The 27,674-nt window shown below is 39.4% G+C and overlaps 2 protein-coding genes across 2 annotated transcripts in view; one reads left to right on the top strand and one right to left on the bottom strand.

Moving 5' to 3' along the window:
- LOC139737763 (uncharacterized) overlaps positions 1 to 27,674 on the bottom strand; it is a 180,068-nt gene that overhangs the window by 93,356 nt on the left and 59,038 nt on the right. The window contains exons 3-5 of the mRNA XM_071648437.1: positions 10,125 to 10,207; positions 2,468 to 2,584; positions 1,282 to 1,331 (exon numbers count right to left, since the gene is read on the bottom strand). Of these exons, the coding sequence (XP_071504538.1) occupies positions 1,282 to 1,331; positions 2,468 to 2,584; positions 10,125 to 10,149 (192 nt within the window). The 5' untranslated portion in view covers positions 10,150 to 10,207. The remainder of the gene's footprint in view (positions 1 to 1,281; positions 1,332 to 2,467; positions 2,585 to 10,124; positions 10,208 to 27,674) is intronic.
- The window catches only part of LOC139737762 (3-oxoacyl-[acyl-carrier-protein] synthase, mitochondrial-like), a 105,489-nt gene continuing 93,207 nt past the window's right edge, over positions 15,393 to 27,674 (top strand). Inside the window, exons 1-2 of the mRNA XM_071648436.1 lie at positions 15,393 to 15,402; positions 15,858 to 16,045. Coding sequence (XP_071504537.1) covers positions 15,393 to 15,402; positions 15,858 to 16,045 — 198 coding nt within the window. The remainder of the gene's footprint in view (positions 15,403 to 15,857; positions 16,046 to 27,674) is intronic.

The following is a 27,674-nucleotide window of genomic DNA, read 5'->3' as shown; positions in this document are numbered from 1 at the left end:
TATAAACACATGTCATATCTATACTTACAGCTGTATATGGTTACAAACACATAACACTGCTTATTCTTCTGTGAGAGCAATACTGGGTGAAAAAAAAAGGTCTTATTTCATTTCACAAAACGTCAGCATCTTAAAGATCTTTTGCGCTGGTCCAAAGTATCAGCATGAATGCAATCACTACTGAAAACTGATAAACACACACACACACACACACACACATACACACACACACACACACCTACATCATCTTTACGTATTCATAAAAGAGGAAATAGAAAAAAGGGGGAGGATCCAAGACTACAAAAATTCAGCCACATCTGAAGGCCAGAGGGAAGCAACATGAACCTAGGAAGTGTCAGAATTGGAGCAAACAGGAATATTTGTTCATTCTATTAAAGAATTTCCTTGTCTGTACAGGACTGTCTACTTCCTCTGTGAATTCAGGGGTACTGTCTCAAGGACTCTACTTTAAAAGTGACAATTTGCTTGTACTATTTCACCCCCTCCCTCCCCCCCCCCCCCCCACACACACATGCACATAGGTCATCAGCTAGACTCACTGTGAACTAAAAACTTTCTGTCATACATCTCCATGGCAACTGACAACACATTATCAAACACTTTTGTTTGTACTTGTCTGCTTCTGTTCGATGAAAAAATATGAAAGTGGTTTTGTTAAGAATAAACAAATTTGATAAAGTGCACCCTTATGTTGTGTTTCTTTTTAGTTGTTGTTGTTCTTTGAGCTGTAAAGTGAAGAAAAAAACCTACATAACATCAATGTTATGAGGGAAATACTCCATAGCTGGTAAATGAACATGCTGAATGAAAAAAAAAAAATCTTCATTCTACCATATTGTGACAATCAAAATCTGCAAAGCCCTTTCTGGGTTTATATTTCATTAAAGATGAGTATTATAGCCAATGCTTGCTAGAATAGTAACTTCGCGTAGCAACAGCCAATCAGGAAGCACGATTCAGGTCGTTACCATGACACTTAACATTGCAATAAGACTTGTTGTCAGAGACTTTTTTTTCTTTCCTTTTTTTAAATGGAGTCCTAATCATTCCGTGCAGGGGAATTGCAACAAACAAACAAACAAACAAACACACACACAAACACATTTTCATTAACACAGAAACATAAACAGTTTTGATAATACCTCATTTCCAGTTGATACATGGCACATTGAAGGGGAAATGCTATGACCAAACACAGCCCACAAGAGGGCGACATAAAAACGCAGACACGCAGTAGGAAACACCAAGTTTGCCACTCACCTTGATAATTCGATCCCCTGTCTGAACGCCAGCCTTGTATGCAGCGCCATCTGTAGGTGAGGGAAAGAACAGTCACAATTGACAGTCACAAGTTTGGCCTCTCGCTTGTCTTATGAGATCGCACATTAAAATACATGGGGGGGGGGGGGTGGTCTCAATAAAATCAAATGCTATGTTCTTCAGTATGCAGGCATGCAGCGCATCAAATTTAATAGATCTGTAATTCATCAGGCGCGCATACTTTCTTTCGCTCGTCGTAACTAGCTGTAGCTAGATTCGAGTCTTTAGATGTGAAGTGTCACAAGAAGTGAAACCTTGGGATGACAATTAATGTGACAATTAGTACAGAGGTGTCAAATCGAACCTCAATCAGCTCGCAGCTCGACAAGTTGAGAGTTGAGAGCTATCCCACACTTCCCTCTTTCTTTTTTAAAGGGGAACGATTCCCAAATATGTACGTGGATTGAGTGAATGGAGCAATATTTACAAAATTGTAACAGTATCTAACACATCAGTGAAGTTTCAAGAAATGGGACAATAATGTTCAAGAGTTATGAATTTTTAAAGTTTGGTGTCACCATTGCTAGATGACAATTCTACAATACTCAGTTCCCATGTCATTCTAGGCAAATAATTTATAGGAAATATAAAGAAAATTCAACATATTTTCACTTTTCTAGCATAATGAGAGATCACTTGACTCGCCTGTCAGAAAGCAGGGGGAATAATATCGCCCTTATCATTTGTCAGCAACAAGTCAAGTGGATGTGTACTTTTCATAGAAAATGGAATGTTGTGGAATTTGTTTTTTATTTTCTTTATATCATTGTTACTACTAGCCAAAGAACATCCAAGGAGTGCAGACTTGCAGTATGCCCTCTACAACTGTTCTGTGAGCTCAGTGCAAACGTGCGTGGAAGTCAGCCATTACTAAGTAGGGCACTTCTTCATCTACTGTACTTATGATCACAGAAATTTTACGTCGTCCGCCCTCTACAGGCAGCAAGTATATAACCTCTTTGGTTCGCACAAATGCTTAAAGCGATGTGCACACCACGGAACCTATGTAATATAACTGCCTACAAAGACCGCGAGACCTGCAATCTCCTGTGCGGTCTTTGTACGCAGGTTGACATGCTGACTGCATGCAGGGATTGAGCGTGAACCGTCGCACGAAAGCACTTACGATCTTTGACGCTCTGTATGAAGACGGGGTTGTCCCCGGTGACGGTGAGTCCGAAGCCCTTTTCATCTCGCTGGACGATAACGCACCGTTGGATCAGCTGCTGCGATCCTGGTGCTGCTGTAAAGACAAATAAAAAAAAAATAGCAACAAATGTTAAAGGAAACCTCCGGATGATTTTCAGATTTTTACATTTGAACAACTACAAATTAGTTATACTGAGGACAGAGTTTCAGAATTTGTGATAATTGGGATGAAGAATAAGAGTGTTTTCAAAAGTTAAAACAAATTGTAATGAACAAGGATGATGACATGGCAGAGTCACCATAAGAATGCATGAGTTGGGGCTCAAGGAAGCAGAACAAAAGAAGAAGGCATGCATAGATTATACACAGGTGAACTCCTAAGCAAGCGGTATTGTAATGAAATTACACCGCCACATTTCTGAAATATGTGAACCTCCTATGTCATCATCCTTGTTCAGTGTAATTTGTTTAACGTTTTTCAAAGTATTGTTTCTCTGCTCAAGAACCACAACAAATTCCACAAATCTATGCATGGAGTTGTCGATTTATGTACTACATGATGTGAAATTATGAAACTCGTCTGGAATGTCCCTTTAAGAAATATTCTAAAAGCTGTGAACTATGATCAGTTACTCATATACACTTAAAAAATATGCAATAACAATAAAAAATTTGGCCCCAGCAGACTTTTTTACCACATAAATGCAAAATGCTACTCAAACCCCTTGTGTGTACAGTAGTTCGATAACACAGTTATTCTAAATATCTACAATGGCATTGGTAAAACATATGCTTTAAAAATAAAAATAAATTGCTAAAATCTTCAGAAGCAAATATATGTTCACACATAAACTAGTATATAGGACTAAACATGCCTTCTTTTTTTTTTTTTTTTTTGGAATGGTTTTCATTGACAAATGGGGCCGACAAACAAGAGACTCAGGCTGCACATATTTGAGGTGTGCATACGCGCACTGAGCGCGCTCTCAAGGCGCAGCATGCAGCTAGCTCTCCTGTACGCAACAGTAGGGCTTCTTTCATTGGGAAATAGGGGGATTTTCAGCATACAATGTACGTGTGAGGGAAGAAATGAGCTGCTTGGCGGAGGTCTGCGCTCTCTGCATGCTTTTCTAGTTCTATTGTCAACTTTGGGGGGTTTTTGTCACTTTTATTGAAGTTTCACTTCATGAAAATGCTATGCTCTGTTCTGAAGGGTTGACTAACATTATATTCTTAACTATTCCTTTATGTGTGCACTGACAAACTGGCACAGTATCTTTAAATCTGTAAGGATGATACATGTCATTAGATACCAACATAACTGTAAGTGTTCCCATTTATATGACTGTCTTGTTTTGCAATCACAAATGAGTTTGACTGTACCACCACTCAATTTTATTGCTTCTCATATTTCTCTGAAAACCCTTGTTACAATGGAATGTACAACCCAATGTTGATGATACTTTAGTATGAGGAAAAGAAGCAATACAACTGTACTTTAGATCTGTAATCCTACATTCGTCATATGATGCGGTTTCGGAATAAGTGAAAGTCGGAGAAACCACATGATATTGTATCACACAAACATGGTAGTGAACTTGCATTGCGGTAGGATTCAAAACCGAAAGACAATTACAAGGTCACAACATACGGAGAGTTTAAAATATTGTTTGATACAGAGCGAATCATTTAACACGGATTGGAGAAGGCTATTAATGTATTCTCTATACAATTTTTTTTTCCTGGAGACATTAAAAAAGTATTAAAAGCGGTCAGCCTAAAGTTGAGTAAAAAACAAACAGAAGAGAAAACAAAACAAAAATCCTTGAGCACCCCGTTCGCTTCTCCTTGTTGTTGTAAGTGGTTGTGCGCCGTGTTGGTTGATGTTCTTGAAGTCACCATATAATCACTCGGCAATAATTGATGGTTGCTGTTCATTACTCTACCCCTGTATTTGATCCTCTTCAGAGCGAGATCAAGCCTATCAGCGTTTTGATTTACGACTCTCCGTTCTACAAATGTCAGACGGCATTTCAATATTACGGCAATCGATGACATGTCGTTTCCTGGTCTACCTTTGCTTCTAAAGTTGCTCATGATCACTTTTACACCCTTTTTTGACAGCCAAAATCAATAGCTATTTCCCTGCAAATATGAACACCTGGCCATTTGATAAGTATAATTTGTAAGCTATCTACATCATAGTAATTCTTGGGGTAATACTCAAATGTTAATACTCAAAAGTTGCAAGAAGAAATTGCCCCCCCTACACTGTATGCATTTAAATACTGATTGCAGTTTATCTATAAACACATAAAATAATTTTCCATCACACACTCACATCTCTGTTCCATAGAGTAATCAAATTAATTGACTATTTTTTCTGGCCTAAAAATGGCTCCTTGTGATAAGCTTTCTGTGTTCACTACTTCTTATTGCAAAATACTGTATAGCAGGAATTTGTACAGATTGCACTGCCAGGTATTAGTGTGGGTAAAACTGAAAATAACACTAGCAATGAGCATGATGTCAAAACACCTTTGACCTTTAACACAAAGTCACAGATTTGAGTCATGTGTGCTCCGACAACATTAGGGCATATAAAGATAACAAAAACTGTACATGAAATCAAAGTACATCATTCTGTGATAAGGTATGATCTCGTCATTGATACACATCCCCAGTTACTGGTTAACTAGATTCATAGTCGATATCAGCATCAATTGTTATCTTTGTAAGACAGAATAAATCATTCGCAGAAAGAATCTAAGAGTCCATCGGACAGACCCTCTCAAATGGATCCAGAACACAAGGATCTGCATTTTCATGTACTCATGCAAAATCAGTACAGTAAGTCTAGTGTGAGGTCATACAATATGTCATAGGAAATATGGGACTACTAAGGGACTTGGGATCCTAGATACAGTGTATAACTATTGAATGACTTACAATATTTACTATGATGAGATAATCATTTACTCAGTGATGTGAAGAATGCAACCTTTCCATATACTGAAAGACATGTGGTACAAATTACAGTTCGAGGACAAAATACCCCTTGGAAAATTACCCTGACCCTAACCCTAATCCTAATCCTGAATTTGAACCTAATCCTAACCCAACTAAAATTCTAACCCTAACCCTAGTCTTTACTCTAATCCTATCACAAACCAGTATTAAGCTTGGCATAAGTGTCTTGATACACAATTTACACTTATAGTCAAATCTTATACAGGTTTTATATACATGTACAAAGTCTGCTATTTTGCCTACTTATTGATATTATGAATCAAATTACTATATTACTTTGGGGGATACAGAGTAACTTTTATCATTTTCAATTTTTTTCAGAATATGTTTGCTTTGCCTCCATACATTACTCATACATTACATAATGCTGCCAAACCACAGAGATGGCTAATGATGCAACCCCATGCTCTTTTCTCTTTTTCCACACGTAATAAATGCAACTCTATCAAAACAATTGCCAGGTGGATTCTGGCTTACAGTAAGATGTGAGCAATCAACCTTCCCTCCATTGTCCCACTTGCAAACGAAGGTAATCTGAAGCATAATATGAACCTCAGAAATCATATGCGATACTTACGTTGATCTTTACATTGGATCTTGTGTTTCTGTCTTATAGGCAATATTGTGGCCACATCATCTTCTGTTAATAAAATCATCAGGTAAGTTTGTTATTGTAATCTGGATGATTTGAAATTAGGCAGTTCAAGCAGAATTTGTCAGGATATACTTTCTACATTCATGTGGCAGTATACATGTAGGCTTGTTCGACTTCGAGTGTAAACTGGCCATTGTTCATAGTCTTGAATCTGGTTACCATCACCGTGCCAGGAAGTGTGAATGTGTATAATATACCATGTGAACATCAGTCTTCTTGCACTTCAATGCAACCTAACATGATATTTCCATTTGCAGAGCCTGTTCCCGTGCTATCGCAGTACGTGCAAGCACCTGACCGAACTTTGGACTTTGTCACATGTACATACACAAGAAGTGATGTTTACCATCTGTCTTTTTGTTTCTCTCTAATGTTGCCATCTCCTCCCCCACCCCCTCCCCTCCTCCACCCCTCCCCTCCTCCTCTCCCCACCCCCTCCCCACCCCTCCCATCCTCCTCCTTCCCTCCTCCTCCTCCCCCTACCCCCCCCCCCCACTAACCACCGACTTTAAGCCAGAATCTGGAAAGCTTGAAGTATATCCACACGTCTCCGTTTTACTCATACAATACTGTACCATATTCACATTGGTCCTACTATCCTAAAGGGAGACTGATAAAAGACGCCGTTCCGCACATTGGTCCAGCATCACATTTAGACAAGTTTGCTGTTTCAAACAATTAGCGCCAAGTAGCAGATAGGCACATTCACAGTGAAGCCAGTGGGAATACCACAAAGCAAGCATGTACTTGTATAGTGAATTTTCAACCTGCGCTGAATGGAGACGCAAGAATACAGTGAAACGAAACAAGAAGATACGCACTGGCGCACAAATTAGATTTTTCACAGTCTCTCTGTAAAGGGGTGGCACTGTCAAGAGGAATGTCACATTATATTTACAATCATCACGGCAGATAGGGAAGACAGCCAATAATTGTTAGCTTTATCATTTATCATTAATCTTAACTTTAATCTTAAAGGACAAGTTCACCTTCATATACATGTGAATTGAGTGAAGGAAACAATGTTAGTAGAACACATCAGTGAAAGTTTGGGGAAAATCCGACAATCCTTCCAAAGTTATGAATTTTTAAAATATCTGTGCAATCACTGCTGGAGGAGAAGACTACTACAGTGTATGATGTCACATGCGTACAACGATATAAGGAAAATAAAAAGAGAATTTCACAAAACTTGACCTTTTTGAATAAAGTGCACATTTCCTCGACTTGTTACTGACTTATGTTAGGGGTAATATTATTCCACTTGACTTCTGAAAGAGAGAAGTCGAGTGTTCTTTTATCATGTGAGAAAAGTTAGAATATCTTGAATTTTCTTTATACTTTCTTTATATAGTTGTACTCATATGACATCACAAGCTATAGTAGTCTTCTCATCCAGCCGTGACTGAGCAGAAACTTCAAAAATTCATAACTTTTGAACGGATTGTCCGATTTTCCTCAAACTCTCATTGATGTGTTCTACTAATATTGCTCCATTCACTCAACCCACATGTCTATGAAGGTGAACATGTCCTTTAAAATCATTATGAATGATAAATTTATGAATTTACTGATGCTTTTAAATTTATAGATGGTTCTTTTTTATATTATCGTACATTATAAAACATTAAAAAAAAGAATCCCTTACAATAAAGTCTTTATCTATCCTTTGTCCTCTCCAAATTTTTTAAGTGCCTCTAATGTGAGACATCCTCACCGCGGTAGTCATTTTGTATCAGCTCCTTACTGAAATCTCATCCTCGGGTGGATTTGTTTAGGGGGGACTGATGCGGGATGCTATCACACGACCTTTCAGGATGCGAGTAGTCATACTGAAAGCCCCCTTGCACCAGTTCACAGACAGGTGGTGTACAAGCTCCAGAATCAGTGCACAACATTCGGCCAAAGTTAATGTATTAAGTTAACAGAGTTTTGACTCCCGAGCACAATAACGTAACTGCCTGGTGATCACATGGTAAGAGCAGCAGAAGCAGCTTTTGTGAAAGTCCCTCTCTTGTTTTGAACTGAGGGTCATCACTATGAAACAAAGTTGAGTTATGATTGAGAGGCGCGCTCGCAGTGAAAAGGTTTTCGGAGACCGCCAATATTTCTCAACTTTACATCTCTGTGAAGTTTCCAAATTTCACTGTCAGTGTTTGGTACAGTGTAGCTAAAAAAGAAAACAAAAAAACACACAACCAATTTAGCACAACTCTGTTAAAAAAAAAAAAAAAAATACAATTCATGCAGTTCTTATAGATGGCTGATGGGCAAATTCTTGTGCCATTGATCACGAGTGACCAATGGAAGATTATTCGGTGCAGCATTATTCAGTAGGAGTGGTACATCAGCTTTTAACTTTTATGCCAGCTCGTGAAAAACAATCGTATTTGTAGACCTCGGGAGGCCCTCGCACTGCCGGGTTCGGCTTCAGCTGCTCAACCTGCTTCACTCGCGAGCGACAACCCTGACAGGAGCATGAGGGATCTTGGAGAAAGGCTACAAGAGCACCCGCATTGCCAGCCAGCTGTACCAGGTGCATGATGCAGGGAACTCAAAAATAACTCACACTATGGGTTCTATTGGGATAAGGGGAGGGGGGGGGGGAGTGAAAAGTATGGGAGGGGGGAAGGAAGAGATGAGGGGGGTTACTTTATTAATTAGTCTCTTCTCACATTTTCAAAGAATGTCATTTTAGATGATAGCAGTATTCACACTGTGGGTGAAACTCTGAAAGGCAATTTGTGTATTTCCTCATTAGTGATTGCCATCTTTCATTCAATGGTTCCCTTTTATTCATTCACACGAATCAGTCAGTTTTTAAACAAAGAAAAAAAACCTACTACAAATGCATCTTTATCTGATTGCCTACAGTTACCACGTGGCCCTATACCACGTCAATAGACATTTCAAAATCTGGTAGGTACTGGGTTAGCCCCCTGGAATGTTTGTGGTCCTTCCCGAGACTGAGAGTGTGTGAGCTGTGAGCCTGGGTTGTGTAGCTGCGAATGGCAAGGTGTGTATCTAAGTGTGAGCAACACAGCTTGTTTATACCTGGTCCCATCAAGTCTCAAAAGGTGAGAGCACTTTTAAAGGATGCTGTACTTTCTGGCCTCAATGTCTAGAATGCCACGCTGCAAGGGCCTAATTCTTGAGCTAACGTTGCCTCTCTGTTCTTGTTTGACAGCCTGATTAAACGATACATGAAGCAGAGGAGGGGAGGGGAGGAGGAGGAGGAGGAGGGGGAGGAGAGGAGGGGATGAGATGGGAAAAATGAGGGGCAGAGGAGAGGGAGGAGGAGGAGGAGGAGGAGGGGGAGGAGGAGGAGGAGGAGAAGGGGAGGAGGGGTAGAGGAGGAGGAAGAGGAAAGGAAAGGAGGAAGGGGAGGAGGAGGAGGGAAGGAGACATAGAGGAGGGAAGAGGAGGATGGGAGGGGAGGGGGAGGAGGAATAAGAAGAGGATGGCAGGAAGAAGAAGATGAAGAGGAGGAGAGGAGGTTATGAGGAAGGAGGAGGAAGAGGAAGGAGAGGAAGAGAAGGAGATGAGGGGAGGAGGAGGAAGAGGAGAAGGAGAGGAGGGGAGGAGGGGGAAGGAGTAGAAAGAGGGAGGGGAGGGGAGGAATGAGGAGAAAGAGGGGAAGAAGAGGAAGAGGTAGAAGAAGAGCAGAGGAGGAGAAGGAGAAAACAGGTAAATGAAGAGGAGGAAGAAAATTTGGGGGGAAGGATCGAGAGGGGGAGAGGAAAAGGAAGAGGTACAGGGGAGGATGCGGATGAAGAAGAGGAGGAAGAGGGGAGGAGGGAGGTGGAAGAGAAGAAGGAGGAGGAGAAAGAGGAGGAAAAGAGAGGAAGAGGAAGAATAGAGATAAGGATGAGGAGAAAGGGAGAGGAGGAAGAGGGAGGAGGCAGGAGAGGATTTGCTCCACCGGTCAGATGACCCACAGTCTACTCACTGTGCATATCGGGGTATCCAGACATCGGAGACCAGCTTGGATGCCGTCTCTCCCCAGGAGAGACTCGGATGAACCCCACAGATCTGGAGGAAGACGAAGAAAAATACAAATCAAAAACATCATCACCATTTATTATACATTATGACCCAAGAAAAATTACAATCAGATTTTAGCATTGAAAACTTCCAATATGATTAAACTGGCTGAATGCTATTTCAGCGTCTAAAAATGCAACATCTATATTAATTTGCAAAAAAACCCCATTCAGTTTGATTAAGTCATCACAGAGATATGTCGATGGTTGTAAAGAATGTCATGGGACTGATTCTTCCAAGTTTAGCACTTGGATGCTCCTGGAATTGCATATCAATGTGTGAACACAGTGAACAGAACTTGGAAGGAAGGGATTCCTGACATGCTCTACAAAAATCCTCATTTCTCTTTAACCACTAAAGCAAATTGGATGGGGTTTTCTGTAAGATGTGGGAAATAAGTAACAGTTTCATACCCTGAAATTTTATTTGGATTGATTCAAAAATTTTTAAAGTTATCGTTGTGGAGGGTCCCGTTCTAATTTTTTTTTTTTTTTTTTTTTTTTGGGGGGGGGGCGACATATAGTACCTCAAGTCAAACTAAAGTCATACCTACTTGATATCCATGCCCTTTTACCATAATTACACATTTGCAATATTTTGGATATCTTTGCACACATACTTTGGGTTGTTTTCTTCTGTTTCACACCTACAAGATTCAGAATTAAGTTTAAATGTAGTTATAGTTATTCATAACAATTCTCACATTCAGCATCAATAATCATAAATTCACATTTATGTGAGGTACTGAACATATGTTCACAGTCCCTGACAAGTCTTTACAGAAGAACAGAGTTTTAACACCACAGAAATTAGGATTTTACAAAAGAAATCCAAAATTATTTAACTATTCACATTTCATTAACATGGAATACTGTTCTGTGAATACATAGGAATACTGCTAGGAAGGAAGTGTGTGCATTTTGCCCTTACATGTAGGTGTGAATGTGTGAATACTTTATCCAACAAAAAAAAAATGCATAAATAAAATCACATAAAATGTCCTCTAGTACAGAACACCAGAACTTCTAAAATTTAGAACCCAGTGACACACAAAACCTGTCATTTGTGTCACAATAACTAAAACAAGCACCTCATACACATAGATCTTCTCAAACAATGTACACATACAATCTTTCTCACACATTATCAAACATGTATACACATCCACACATCCGCAAGATGCACGAGGAGTTTGCTCAACATGAGCACATTTGTCTGGCATTTCTACCAACGATACTTGGCACTGTGGGACATGATTTAAGTCGTAATGTTCATATCATACTACAGGGTAATTGCCTTCGAATGACGGGCAGATGGCCAGGTTTGCATTTTATCCCCGCCATTTGTAAATATCGCCCTCGTGTGGCACGCATCGCCGGGCAAGATGTGGCAGAGATGGCACCTAATTGGTTGCGCTTGAGAGGCCCTCAGACTCCCAAACTGTTTCAGTGACTGACCAACTTAAAGGAGAATATATTACCCTTGCAAGTATCTATACTTTATCAGTGAAACAATGAACATTAAATTTTCTGTGAATTTAAAGGGTGTGTACAGTTCTGCTTGAGGTGATGATTTAGCATATAACGTTTTGTGAGATATTCAGAAACTACTCTATGAAATGTCAAAGAGCATGCAATTCTAAGGGGCATCAAAAGTTTATTTGATGAAAATCGGTTTTGAAATGGCTGAAATATCCAAAAAAAAAGGTGAAACAAAGAGATCCTAATAAAAGGCGTGGCCTGTCGCCTTTTATTATCATCACTTTTTTAGATATCTCAGCCATTTGAAAACCAATTTTCATCAAATGAATGTTGAATCCTTCTTAAAATTACAGGCTCTTTCATATTTCATAAGAGGTTTCTCATTATCTCACTAAAGAATGTTCAAAACATGAATCCCCACCTCAATCAGTACTGTACAGTCCCTTTAAACACAAACTCTGACAAACGGAGACAGAAATTTTAGAAAAAAAGTACATTCTACAAACACACAGGGAGACAAAGTCAAACAATTAGTAAAGATACTGTAAAACCGAAAATACAAATGTGCTAACCGCATGGTACTTTTGCAAATTTAAGCCGATGGCAATTTTTGCGATGTGAAACTTTCGTAAATTGCCACTGGCATTAAATGCATCGTGTTTAAAAAAGAAACACAAAAAAAAAACTTTCTTGTGCACATTTTGCTGCAGATATCATCAACATACCATCTCTCAATTGAATAAGTTTTGTGTTGCTTGAAGGTTTGAATTAGTTTTAGTAGTAAATGTTGGGCTCATGTATAACGTTACTATGGTGTTCATGTGATACTGTATGCTAATGTGCTTCAGTTTCAGTTGCACCCTGTGATATGTCTTTGGCAAACTTGTATAAATGTATTTCATGTTTATTTTGTTGTAATCCGATGTACGGAGAATTTTAATTGCAGACAATACATTAATCAACCAATCAAGTTTGAATTTTCCTGAATACTACATGCTGGAGTTTGATCTACTTAAATTCATTGACTCTGCACAAGATCACAAAGAATATTGCCAATTTGAGAGAGCAATAGGAAGTGTAACTTTCAAAATCTGTTACCAATTTAAGAATCAATTATAAATACAGCAATGAAGAGACTTTTTGAATATTTTCCAACTGAAACAAAAATGTATAAATATGAATATATTACAACAGATCACATGAAAATGAATTTATCACTCTGCCATATGAACCACTGAAACTATACAGAAAAATTAGCCATAACTTTGCTATTTCATATCTGTCTCGGAAAAAAAAAAAAAGAATACCACAGACTACATGAGTAGAGTTTTGAGCAAAGACATAAATGCATGAAACTAAACTTCTGCATATCATAAATCTGGAATCGAAATAGCTATGTAATTTCAGTATCTATGAACAAAATGAAATATGACAGACATACATTGTTCTCATCTTTCCAGCATTTGGTACTATCAATAAGTCCTCCTTGGCAAGTTTTAATAGTTCTTCAGTTTTCAGGGTATTGTACATTTTGTATTTTCATAGTTCTTTTTATTAATTTTGGTCGGTCAACCAACCCCACATACTATTTTGAGATCTATGCCTTCATGCCTGCCAATTCTCAACACTACTTTGGGACCACTTCTCTGGGAAAAAAACTTGCGTTTGCACCTAACAATGAACGTGAGGCCAAACAATGTGGATTAAATGTTCGGCATGAAAAGGCCCATTGTTTAGTGATCCCACTTTTCTCCATTTGGCTGCCCAGCAGTGGACATAATCTTACTGCCGGTAAAACAACTATGCAAAATAATTATCTTTCGCTTCAAAATAAAAAACTGCAGTAGGAAAATTTACCCCATCAACACACAGGGTAGCTACACAGCCACTTGTCTACTTGCCTAGAGCGACTAAAAGCTCACTGCCGAAGAGGGTCATTTTCATCTGCAAGGCCCGGTTTATACCCTGCAGGATGTAATCTACCGCATATACTGTAAAACATAATATATTCGCGGCATGAATTTTTCGCAAATTGGAGCCGACGGCTTTTTTTTTTTTCGGCATGAAATTTTCGCGAAATGCCACTGGCATTCAATGCATATAGTGTAGACAAGAATTTTCGCGTGCATTTTAATTTCGCGAATCTTGGCGCTCGCGAAATTCGCAAAAATAAAATGCACACGAACATTCCTCGTTTTACAGTACCCTGTCTTTGCTCTTTGAAAGTAGCAGTCTTCTCAGACAGACAAGCAATACTGACACAAATTTTGCGGCAAAGTGATCATCTCTCCCTTTAAATTTGCGACAGCGAGTGGAGTCGCCATAATTTGTGTGTAAGCCCGAATCTGTTGGTACTTTGACTATGCTTGACAGTTGGCCGGCCATGCAGAACTTTTTTCGTTGTTGCTGTGTTTTTCTTTCTTTATTCTTCTGTTCCTTTCCCTTTCCTTTCTTGTTTTTCTTCTTTTTTTTTTCCTTCCTATTTCGTCTGACACGAGGAGCCTGAGATGTGGTAATCGTATTATCACAACAGGATATAGCAGGCTGTGCCAACGATATGGAATACTTCCTGTGTCAGACAGACTCTGGGGACGGACAGACAGATGAATGGCTTGGGGGGGGGGAGGAAGGGAGGAAGGGGGGAAATCTTGTATCCACCTTTGTAGAGCGCTGATCCTTTAATAAGTCTGCGGATGACCACCATCGGGAGATTACGCGGACTGGTTTCTGGTTTGGACCCCGGGTGATTATTGATACCGCTCGGCCCGCTGCGCCAACGGTGAGTGAGGTGCGGATACGACGTAAAAAGCTCAAGCCCCGTCAAAGTTTTTTTTTTTTTGCCTTCTTTTTTTTGACAGGGCTTGTTCATCAAAACAAAAACTGCCCTGAATACAGCTTGGTACAGTCACAAACTTTTACCATGGCAACGATACATTGCGTTTATGCAAAAGTCTATATGCCATTCTTTTCTTCTTCTTTTTTTTGCATTTAAAAAGGAAAGAAATATGAAATGAAATAAAGAGACTGAAGTTATACACATCATGTTAAGTTTAGTGAATGGGTTAAGAATATCACTACATTTCATTTTAATCAGCATACAATATGCATGAAATACAGAAACAGGGCACTGTCAAAATGCAAAATTCCTCAATGACAAGTGCATGGAATGAACGTGAACATTCAGATATGCAACAATGACTTTCAAGATTCTGCTTGTACCAGTCAAGGTGATCCAAACGTTAGTCACCTCCAGGGTTGTGAGATGTGAAAATCGCTGAAATTTGTTGATTTTCAGGAAAATACAGGAAGAGTCGGCATACACAGAGTTTGAAAATTTGTATTCATAAATAGTCTCTATTGGCAGAAGCTCAGTACTGCGACTCATCGATGATATTTTTTATGTGGCATGGGCCGAAGGGCTTGTACTGCAATCTGTCGGCACTGCAGGATCATCAGAGTACCGTCATCAATTTGCGGCAATCGGCGGACTATTAGCTATTAATTGCACGATGAGTTATCAGATCAAAGACAATAGATTGACACCGAATGCGGCACTCACAACCACACAGGCGTGCACAAGGTTTTGAGTGTGATGCACACACTTCAACAGCTGGGCACCATTAAATATAGCCCCGTACAAATACTGCAAGCTGCAGTCATTGCAGTTTCTATGGCAATGGCTGTGTAGCAACATGATCAGATGTAAGCATGAGTTGTTACCATGGCAACCGTGATTATAGCAACATTCAATAGTTGCAAACAATGTTATGCAACAGGTACCAGGATGATCTGTAAATCTCGCATTGAACAAGACCTCCAAAATCAGCCCGTCATAATGATTACAGTCATAAAAAGAGTAGAAGAAACGAACAGCTACAAGAATAAAGGATAATGAAGATATCCATGTCGCATCAACTCACCTAATAAAATGAGGCATCTTTAATGCGACACTACCTTCTTCCACAAAACGAAAAGTTCACTCTGGGATGTACAACAGCAACACAGCTGTTATCCAACAAAAGTCGTAAGCCTGTACATTTTCCACAGATATACATGTACTGCAACTGAAACCCAACATGAATCCACATTCGTATGTCTTCTCAACGAAAAAGAGGAGAGAAAAATGCCAGAATCTTCTTCTCTCCCCTCTTGGACAGCCGAGCCGCCCAGCAAACCAGACATTATCAATTTTCTACACGGGCCTCCGCTCACCACAATTTACGCCGCTCGTCAAACGCAGGGGTCTATAATTGGATACGATCCATCAAGGGCATCGAGAAATCCCCGACTGCCCGGCGCGGATGACAGTTACAAGCGCTACGAGATTCCTGATGACCTGCTGCCCGTGAGCTGCCCATGATATATCTACAACAGCCCTACTCTGGACACCGTTGACTGACCACCTGTATCTGAGAGTCAACGGCCAGCGGTCACTTTTGCAGCGCCTCAAGACACGGAGGATTTATACACAAGAAGGCTCTGGATCTCATCACCTGTCCCTGATTATTAAAGATGTCATCCAGATAGTCTTTAATGGATGAACAACCCTTGACGTGCTTCGAGAGCTGATTGGCACTGAAAACCTCATAGCATTATACACTGTCCAAAGTCCCTGGCACAGAAAGGGTTTAAGGAGAAACTTCTCATAAGGCACAATTTTGAAGCACAAATCACCTGTCCCTGATTTTTAGATGTCATCTAGATATCTTGCGGATGATTAACCCTTTGTATACTTTGAGTGCTGATTGACACACAGAAAACTCCATAGCATTATACACACTGTACAAAGTCCGTGGTACACAAAGGGTTAAAGAAAAACTAATACAAGACACAATTTTTGTTCTTGACAAAACATCAACAGAACAACAAGTCACTGACTGAGAAAATAAGTGAAATCAGATTGATTTTGTGTGTGTGTGTGTGTGTGTGTGTGTGTGCGCGCGCTTTGAGTGCTGACTGACACAGAAAATCCCACAGCATTGTACATACTGTCCAAAGTCTGTGGCACAAAAACGGTTAGCAATAAAATTGAAACGACAATGACCATATGAATTACATCATCACATACAGCATTTTGTAAATATCAAAACTGCACAGAAAGCAGTCACAGGCAAGAATTAAGTTTAAGGACATTCTGCAGGTGTATAAGACAAATGATACATAAAAGGTAATGAAGTACAGCAAGGTACAAAAAAAAAAATGCAGCACTCGAATGTCAATATATGAGACTATCATGCTACACTGCACTGGAATATTGTTATTCATCAGAGGTTGAGCAATACCACATATTTTTTCCTCTCATTTTTGATTTTTTTTTTTTTTTTTTTTTTTTGGGGGGGGGGGGGGAGGGAGGAAAAATGGGAAATAATCTCACTATCAACAGGAAGTGGTTTTACATACAACATGTACCATGTGGATGTTCGTAGAGTCCTTAAAGTGTAGCTAAAGTATATGGTTCGCCAAATATTTGGGGTTCATTTGTTTCTACAATCATCAACATCCTGTACTGACTACTAGAGTGGGCTGTAGCTGTCAAGTGTAGTAATTGCTGTGAAATGCAGTTCTGGTGGTAGTTACTTCTTTGCTGGATTTTCAGCAAAAGCTGCCTTTCTGCCGTCATGTGTAGTTAACCTGGATTACTGCCTACCCAGGAGCGTAGAGGGGAGTGGAAAGACGTCTGACTTAATTGATCTTCTCAAATTTAAAGACTTTTCACAACAACCTGATAATGATCTATTGCTAGAGAGAACGCTAACCATAAAAACGGCTGCTCGTTGGACAGCAGCATCTCAAGTGTAGTTTACAGGATACTTGACTGCCCGAATGGGTGGTCAGCAATCAACTGACCAGCTGACTGTCATCATTGCAACCATTGTAACGACTATTCATTTCCAAGAATCCACGCACATTAAATTTACGTATCCATTTTATATTCTTGTCAAAAGATTATCATATTTCATATAATTATCGTCAAAGCATTAAATCATATTTCATATACTTTGTGGCTCTGTATCTTTATGTCACAGAGATATGACAGATTACACACAACTTTGATTTGAAAAACAAAAACAGAAACAAAGTTTTAGAAATTATTATTACTAGAAGTTTAAACTTGAAGTTTAAACAACAAAAAAAGTATTTTTTCCTGTATGAAAAACAAAAACAGAAACACAATTTTTGAAATTAATATTACTTGAAGTTTAAAAAACACACTAAAAAAGATTTTTTTTTCCTGTTGGCAACATTCAGCTTTTAGTCCCTCCATTCTTTGCTAATAATTATTGATATTTGTCATTTTGAACAGGTGAACATGCAGATATATTTTCCAAATACTATGTCCAGTACAATTTCTTTTTTCTGAAAAAATCCAACTTAATTATCTTTCCATATACTCGACAATATACCATCAACACTGTGGATTATGTATCATTTGATATGAAAATCAATATTAAGGCTTTGCTCATATTACAAATTAATATTGAGAGCATCTTATTTCTATTGTCAAGTGACATACTCTAGACTCATCTCAAAGTAAGATACCAGTTATAGAGACGCCAAACAGTAATTTGCTTTAGCGATGCTGTCTTCGGTCCATTTGTCAATGCGGTTACCGCGGCAACAGAAGCCAGTGGGTGGAAGGTGGTGAATGACCGCTGCTCAGCTCCGGCTTCCTGTGTGTGTGTGTGTGTGTGTGTGTGTGTGTGTGTGTGTGTGTGTGTGTGTGCATAAGAGTGCAAGTGTCAATGATGTGTATATGTGGGCATCATGTATGAGTGTGTACATTATGTGTATTATATGCTTGCAGGTTTTAGCTACGATACTCCTAACATATTCCTTGGCGAAAAAAAAAAGAAGAAACATATTGCCCTTCAGAATGATAGCTATCATCCAATTAATCACATTATTATGCTTATAATAGAATTGTAAACTATCAAATGAGCTTTTTATAACAAAGCTGCAGAAGGCTGAAATACATAACACAAGGCATACAACTGTATTTTCTATGCAGACAGTCAACAGACCAACCACCACTGCGACCACTACTCTACATCTACATCTACTGAAATAATAATATCAGTCAAATACTATTCCTAATATCATTACTCCTCCTGCTCTTCCTCCTACTACTTTTACTACTACTACTACAACTACTACTACTTCTACTAGTACTACTACTACTATTACTACCACTACGAGAATAAGCCTATTCATTTTTTACAAGTCTCATGCCTTTATTACCACTGCTACTATTTAATACTATAGATAATTACAATAGTGTTGATAACAATTATTATTATTATAATATCAGCAGTAATTAAACAATAATAGCTAGTAACATTTTTCATGCATTTACTTATTCATGTAGAAAGTAGTGCTGGACTCAAACTGACTGTTGCTTTATATTCTTATAATTCCTGCAGAAAGGAAATGCCTACTCCACACTCACATCATTATACTCTCATCAAAACTATAAACGGCAACACCAGTTTTTATTTTCTTGGTTACACTCACTGGCATTCAGGCCAACTTTCCAATCATACACCGGAATACGACTGTGTTTATTTCCGACCTGTCACCTCCTCTAAACTCCCCGAACACCTCACGGAAATAATGCCGCAGGAAATCTCCGATTGCCGTTTGCCCGGAACGATATGAGCAAAGCAGATTAAAGCCGTTGGTAAATGATCACCGGTTGTTGAGGGGGGAAATATTTGGATTATAACTCAGCAGTGTTTGGTGTGCATGCTACTTGCTGGACTGTCTTTGAAATTCTGTTCAGTAACGTGATCAAATTGCAAATATTTGCATCATAAAGTGTATCTCGCCATCACAGAATGTTACCATCATATTAACCATGAAATAATGATTTGCCTGCGGTGGAAACTAGACAGATTTCACTCTAAACTAAACCCCCATGAAAATCAGTATTTGCTGTATACTAAAGTTTGTGCAAAATACAGACAAATGAGGTTCAATGAAATCGGCCGAACACAAAGAATTAATTGCACAAAAGTTTTTGTTTTGGCATTAAGTGTGACAAGCACTACAGATTACTGCAAGCTTGTGCAAAGAAGTAAACTGACCAGTGCAAAGAAGTAAATTGGTCCACAGAACGATTTGCACAAATCATTGTTGCCAAACACGTGTAAATTATTCTCTTCACACAATATCGTATTTTCAAAGAAAACAAAACCGAACAGTTAAGCCAAACAAAAGAAACAGATCCAAGCTTGTTTTAAAAGAATCATTACATACTTTAACATCAAAACTTCTGATAAATAGGGCAACTATGAGTTTAGTAAATAAAAGTGAAAAAGAAAATTAAAGAAATATATTGGAGAGTGTATATTAAAAGTCAAGTGCCAAAATCCACCTGTGTCACATGTACAACATAATTATTACTTGTAGGACAAATTCACTCTCTTCTCCCAATTCCCCTAACTCACAAAAAAAAAAAAAATCATCCTAAAATATCAACAAAAAAACAACAACAATAAACACAGATGCATGTGTTTATGTAGAATTATTACATTTGACTTGCCACAGGGTGTTGAATTTTAGGGATAGAGAGAGAGAAAAAAATGGAAGTATACACAACTGTCACTTCACAAACACGAATGACTGTCCCCTTTTTGCCACATGCTAGATAACCTTGGGCCGTGATTCAACATCAACGCATTTTTTTTTCGGTTCAGCAGCCAGTAATTAATTTGGTAGCTAACCACAATATTGCATAGTTGTGGGGGAGGAGGAGGAGCTAGGAGGAGGGAGTAATAATGTAGGCTCTACATTCTATTTTTTAACATCCACATGTCTTTCTCAACCATGATTCATCATTCAGTGAATGTACTATTATGTAGAAGCTGTTTCCGTTATTGCACATATGGTACTTTGCTTTCTCTATTGTGAAGTTTAAAAGGCAGCTATAAAAAGACACAAATTACAATCCCCCCCCCCCCCAACCAGCTCTGAAAATATCATGCTGTATCCCATGTACAGACACATATTAGCATGTAAACACAAGACTTTGCTCATGACCAACCCAGTGCGATTCTCTGCAAGGGGACAAAAGGGAAGCGTTTGAGGATACGGGGTGTTTCGAAGAGCATAATCCACGTCCCTCTCAAACAGCGATACTATCGCCAGACGCTATGTAGCCAAGCAGCAAGTGGAAATTCCTCCAGCTGACGCATTCTCGAGGGGCACCCGTGTCGAATCGTGTCTGGCGTCGCAACATAACATCACGAGGCACACTCTTTCCCCTCACATGTATTCACCAGCTCACCTCATTGAACACTAAAATAGCAAACATCAGTCTTGATGTAGACTACATGTAGTTATGTTGACACATACCACCAGCTGTAACGGTAACAGGTAGCCTTATCCACCAGTCTGCTTATTTCACCACAGTTAATCCCAATTTCTCTCATCACTTCTCTGCGAACCAATGTAGAACTTTCCTTCAATATCACTCATGTGCACACTTCTGCAAACAAAAGCACACCCAGACAGCCAACCACAAATGTGCATACACACAGACATAAGTCATCATGTTACTGCTTCTTGCACAAGATCGATGACAATGTGCAGTGCATGTATTGTTTACATGTAGAGTTTGAACATCATATAAATGGTTGTATCATGTATTTTCTTTCATACACGACACATGTGAGCACATTGCATTTGAGAAGAGCACACCTGCCTATGCTCGTAGGGCAAGGGTTTTACATTTCATTAGCCCCACTTTTAAGTCTAGTTGCCCCAGGTAAGTTTGCATATTGGTGCTTTGCAGCATGATGATGTCCAGATATAGGCCTAACTGCCATTGAAGACTTGTGGTGACAGCCTTTTGTACCTCATCTGTGTAGGATACACCTTCCACATTCACTGTATGCCACCACTCAGATGCACTAAAGACTCTTCTGGGCTTTCATAATGAGGGCCAGGGGGGTGTTTCATAAAGTTGTTCTTAAAGTTACGAATGACTCAAGAACAACTGGTGGTCAGTTCTGACGTGCAATACCTATCAGCACTTCGATAATTCAGCACAAGAATTGATCACCAGTTGTCTTCAGTCGTTCGTAACTTTAAGAACAGCTTTATGAAACACCCTCAAGGGCCCTGTTTCATAAAGCTGTTCGTAAAGTTATGAACAACTTACAAGCAATTGGTGATCAGTTCTTGTGCTGAATTATGGAAATTCTGATAAGTATAGCACATCAGAACTGATCACCAGTTGCTCGTAAGTTGTTCGTAACTTTACAGTTTTATGAACCCCCCCCCCCCCCCCCCCAATGGACTTCTTTCCCCGTGGATTATGTTGCTGAACCCTTTCTGTGCCAGGGACTTTGGACAGTGTGTATAATGCTATGGGGTTTTCTGTGCCAATCAGCACAAATGAATCAATGAACACAAAGGGTTAACTTATCACAATGGCATCTATTACCTTTTATTCAATCAACCTGCTTCACAGCCAGCAGTATGAAGAATATAGGTCTGCTTCTTCCCCCCCCCCCCCACAACCCTTACTTCATCACCTCTATCTCTGTTACCATAAAAGCCAATTGGAATAGCACTGAATAAGACAAATGCACTACAACTCCTGTACTGCCACATATTACAAACGAGAAGGTCACCCATTTGAATAAGAAATGGTCATTCAATACATCAAGGGGTTTAGAAATTGCCTACTGTGAATGGCAATACATAATGTCCCTCAGCTCAGTCAACTATCTACCGCCCCACCCCCTTGCTCATTGCAGCCTACTCCCTAACTCCCCCCCCCCTTCCCCCCTATGTCTCCTAGAACGACTTACCACTCAGAGAATTGAGCGAATACGATTACCGCGGATTGCAGTAATAGAAGGCAAAGGAGGAGAAAATGAGAAAAGGTGAAGAAAAGGAGACAGTCAGAATGCACGCACTCTACCAATGTTGGTATGTATGCGTAGCGGTGTGAGTCAGCATCTAAATTTAGGCCACTCAATACTCTGGGCAAACTGGAGTCTGCTTGTGGAGGAGACTGACTGGCAAAGTCAGACCACTAGGGGGCTCTCTTCGGCTGCCAACTTGTGATTACGCCTGTATGTAATCAACCAACTCCCACTGTATATTACAGTATGATCACATGAACTCCATACTACTGTAACTTGGTAGAAATGGAAATATTCCACATGACAGAGCATGAATGATTCATTAACTAGGACACAACTTCACTTTTCATAGCCATATTGGCTAGAACTTTGAGCCAAATTCGGACAGATTACCCAGTGCTTGTACGTTCTTCAGACGTACAACTGAGCAGATATTCCAAAGGCCTGGAAGAGAATGGCCTGACCTAGTTTACAAACTAGAGTATTACGATGTTCCATTAGGACATGAAAGCTAGAAAACCATCTCTCTCCTACCCCATTGTGTTCCATCAGTCAATTTGCTCCCCTCCCCCTCCATCCCCATCCCTAGCTACCAAACTACCCCCCCCCCCCCCCCCCCCCCCGCCTGTCTGCCAAATAATGTGACGTCATCATCAAGATATGCCCGGTGATGATGACAGGCTCCCAGCCAGGTGATCAAAGAATGTTCCCCATCTCAAGATTCCTTTGCACATTGACAGGGAGATTCTATATGATATCATATTTCTTAAAGGTACTGTTTACTATTGGGAGCAGTGATGCAAAAAATGTTTGATAGGTGTCAGCTGTAGTACAAAACATCCTACCATATAAAAACTTTGCAATAAAGCCTAAAATACAAGGAAATATCACTATCTTTCTCAAGAAACCAAAACTGTGGATGGTTTATTTTAGAAACAATTTTTATTATAACTATTGTTCCCATTTTGTATATTTAACATTGATTATACCGATTAACATTTCTAAATTGGTTGTTTCTATCCCTAACTCACATTTTAGAACTATTTTGAAGCACTACAGATGAGTTTTTGTTTTATCTGCAAATGGTAAATAATGCCTTTAATTGAGGAGCAAATTGGTACAATTTTTTGGGAAAAAATCAGGCACACGGAACAAGTTATGAAGTGTAAAAAGTTTAAAGATTTAAAAGATAAAATGGCAAATGCTGCATGATGTCCAATGTAGGTGTTCAGCCACTTGCCATTTGTTTTGGATGCTAAATACAAATTTTAATCTCTCTCAAATATCTGCTGAGGAATGTAAGAAAAAATATATTCTCACGCATTCAAAATTGGAGAATTTTTGTGTACAAACTGAATGGTGAGCTGCTCAATACCTAGAGCACACAAAATTGCCAAATTGCCTTAATCTACACTATTTTTAGTGATCCATAACTTTTTGTGTTTCTGTTGGTTTGTTTGTTGTTGTTGTTTTGTTCAAAACTTTCTTTGATCTAATTGAGATTTTCTATTTTTATACAAAGCAACATAATGTCAGGCTGGAGTCTCCCTTTAAAGGGAAACACCACCTTGTGAGATTTGTGACTTGATGGCATGACTACAAACCAAGTGTTTTTATTTTTTGTGGGGGGGGGGGTGTGAACAATAGGAGATAAAATGAAATTTTTAAATCACCCTGCAAAACCGATAACTCTTGCCTGTGAATGTGACCACTGTTGCTCTCAGATGACTAGACTTTACAAGATGACTGAGCCATTGATATTACTTCAACTGACTGCTACAGATAAACAGAACGGGCAGAACCAACGAGATAGATCCAAGACATCAAGGGCCAAAGAATATCAGGCAAGAACATGACAACATCTACCTGTAACGGAAGCTTGAGATCACGGCTGTACACTCTTCTGACCCAGATATATATGTACATGTAGGTGCCTGGTTTCCAGATTACCCTATCCCTTTCTTTCTCTCCCCCCCCCCCCCCCCATCCCCATTTTCTCTGCCCTCCCCCCCCCCCCCTCCTCCATTACTCTAATCACCCCCTGGAGAGATACATGATGTCATCACCTATATAAGTATCAATGGCATGCAATTTTCAACAGAATATACACTGGGGAGCGAGGGAGTGGTAGTGATATGTTTTGGCCGAAATTCTACTCTTCCTTTTTTCTTCTTCTTCTTCTTGGCTGCATTCAGCCTAGTTCTAAGTCCAAAGCACGGTCAATGAGAAGCTATGATCTTCCTCTGTTACATTCCACTTCCGATTATCCTCTTCCCCGTCCAGTCTCTCCGCAAGATTGGGGTGATCATTCACACCGGTAAAAAGAGACATTGAGGAGTGCCATTTGCGGCTCTTGCGACGTGGAATCAATTCGGAAGAACAAACAGGCTGTGACGGCCTCGTCTGCACGGTTTATTGCACATATTCCAATTTCACTTGTTCTTGGAAGATATTCGAACTGGGGAAATTGAGACGGGGAAATAGATTTGAAATTCGAACCATCAAACACTTTTCCTTTTGTGGGATAGTTTTCACACTTGTTTGTGCAGTATGCATCAGAAATATAAATTTAAAGCAAACCTGCAAAGCACAAAAGAGGAAGTTATTTTCTTATCTCACAAATTTGATCATCATTCACAGCAAACATCCTCCTTCATGCAATTATTTCAAGAATGGATTGTTCAATGTTATATTCTTCTTTTTCTTGGAGGGGTGGGGGGGAATTTTCCATGACAATCATGTGTCTAACTAATTTATCTCACGGCAGTGGTATGTAGTCTCAAGTAATCTTCAAATGCTTGGTGACAGAGATAAAAAATTATTATTCTCCTGTTATAATCGCAGTTTTGATAGCAGTTTGATGCTTATAAAACAACATTTCGTTCATCCTTTCTAATCTCCTCCCCTTCTTGCACTCTTATAAAATTTGGCTGATCTAAAACATGTCCATATAAACACATCAACGTAGAGTCAAACATAGCAACATGCACATTACGAGTAAAAACATAAAAGCAGTATGCGTACCTAAATCAGAAACAGTGCAATGTACCTGATGTGTGCCCTTGTATGTGATTGTAGGCGAAATCTTCCACCTTGTATTTAATAAATTGGGGTCTTCCAAGGCAATTTGGGCAATTGAAATTGCGCAGATGACCGATTCAGAAAATATGCCGGGGACAACCGCCATTGGTGGGACAGTACTTGGCAAAGACAGCCTCTTCAATTGAATCTCGGTTCCTGTTTTATTTTTGAGATGCAGATGATTGCGCATGCACTTTGGGTTGGAGGAATCAGGGCAGTTCGAATCAAAAACTATTCTTCTTCCGCCGATAACCCTGAATAAAAGTGAGCTGGATTTATCATATAAGCTGGGAGGGGGTGGAAATCACCCGTCATTACATGCCATTTGAGATGTTACACAATATGATTACTGTCCCCCTCCCCCACTCCCCAAAAGATCAATGTGCTGTTTTGCATTTGTTTGAAATTTCATCTGCCGATGGAAAAAGAAAACAGTGTGTTGTTTTGTTTTTTGTTTACAAATCATGTGTTCCACTGCTCAGCTGCTTGGGGTCATATTACTTTCTGTTGTCAAATTCACTGCATAAACTTGCCATCCAAACAAAGCATACAGCCAAACCTTTTTCATCCATCATGGAAACACTTGCATTGAATAGACATGAGCTAAAAGTTGTTTTCATATCAAAGTCAAATTTGCAATTATTTTCTTTGCATTTTCTTTGTCATGCCATTATGAGGAGACATCTGTTTATCTACAAAACCAGAAATATTACCAGCATGAAACTTTCGCAAATTGAAGCTGATGGCCTTTATATTTTTTGCTGGATCAAAGATCTGTGAACTGCCAACTATAAAAGAATTACAAGTACATTACAACTACAATACAGGGATTTGTTGAACACATACTACTGTTTGATATAAACACACAACAAAACTGAATGCCCGATACTAAACATGCATTGTTAGTAATGTTACTGGACTTGTACAGTATAAAGCACTGTATTGGCATTCACTAATTGTTTTTACTAAACAAGAACATTTTTTTTTTCATTATACTTTCATGAAATTCCACTCCTCAAGAAAATTTGCAAAAGTTTCACGCACATGAAAATGTCTTGTTTCATAGTACCCTGTGATACAATTAAACGCACTTTACACATATCACTGTATTCAGTCCGAAATCACATTATCACTGTGATGACACTGCATGGTATGAGTCTGGGAGAGAAGAGCAGGATCCAATCCACCACCCTCCCCCATATACTTGGTCCCATTCATAGTCTCCTGTGTGGTGTGTCACTGGATAGGGGAAATGGCTCCAGACTTGTTTACAAGGCTCCGCCCAGACATAACAGGGGTGGCTCACCCCTGCTGCGAGGAGCCACATACCAGCCATGGGTACTTCATGGGCTAAATGCATAAGTCTCGGGAGTTCAATGGGGGTGATGGAGAAGGGTGGGGCCAGTGTCACAGGGTGGGGGGGGGGAGGGGGAGGGGGAGAGAAGGGATAGAATATGAAAGTGAGTGCAAGTATGTGGTCCTGGTCTCATAGATAGCACCTATATGTATGTCTCCATGACAAATCTTTGCAATGTCTGCACAATTTCTCGGAGACCCTCCTCCTGATGCTGTGAAATTTCTCACAGTATAGTGAGTTTCTTACCCACAGTACAGACTGCTTGTTGGTTTACATGTTATGTAATGAAACATCATTATAACATACAGTATGCCTACTTAAAGTTAGAATATGCTTCTGTAACAGACTCTACCATTATGTATTTGCCATGCTCATGTTAATATGTTAGGCCTATATGTCAGACATACAGCGAAAATTTGAAAAGTAAAGAAATGAGTGACAAGAACGGATAAAAAAATGATAATCTGGGTGGCTGACAATATAACATATTACCAACAAGAGAGCAATGGTTTAGCGGCATTCTATTAATGATCATGAACAAGCAGTAAATTACACTTTTTATTAAATGCATCATTTATGATTTATAAAATGGGTTCAAGAATGTAGCCAATAGGAAGCGCTGAAATGAGACACACCTCCTTCCTTTACTTCAGTACAATTGC

Source organism: Diadema antillarum, unplaced genomic scaffold (assembly GCF_040938485.1).
Source record: "Diadema antillarum isolate AM-2024a unplaced genomic scaffold, OU_Dant_1.0 seq00000704_RagTag, whole genome shotgun sequence".
In the NCBI taxonomy this organism is placed as follows: Eukaryota; Metazoa; Echinodermata; class Echinoidea; order Diadematoida; family Diadematidae; genus Diadema; species Diadema antillarum.
Note: the sequence above shows the minus strand (reverse complement) of the source record. Positions and strands in the feature narration are given on the sequence as shown.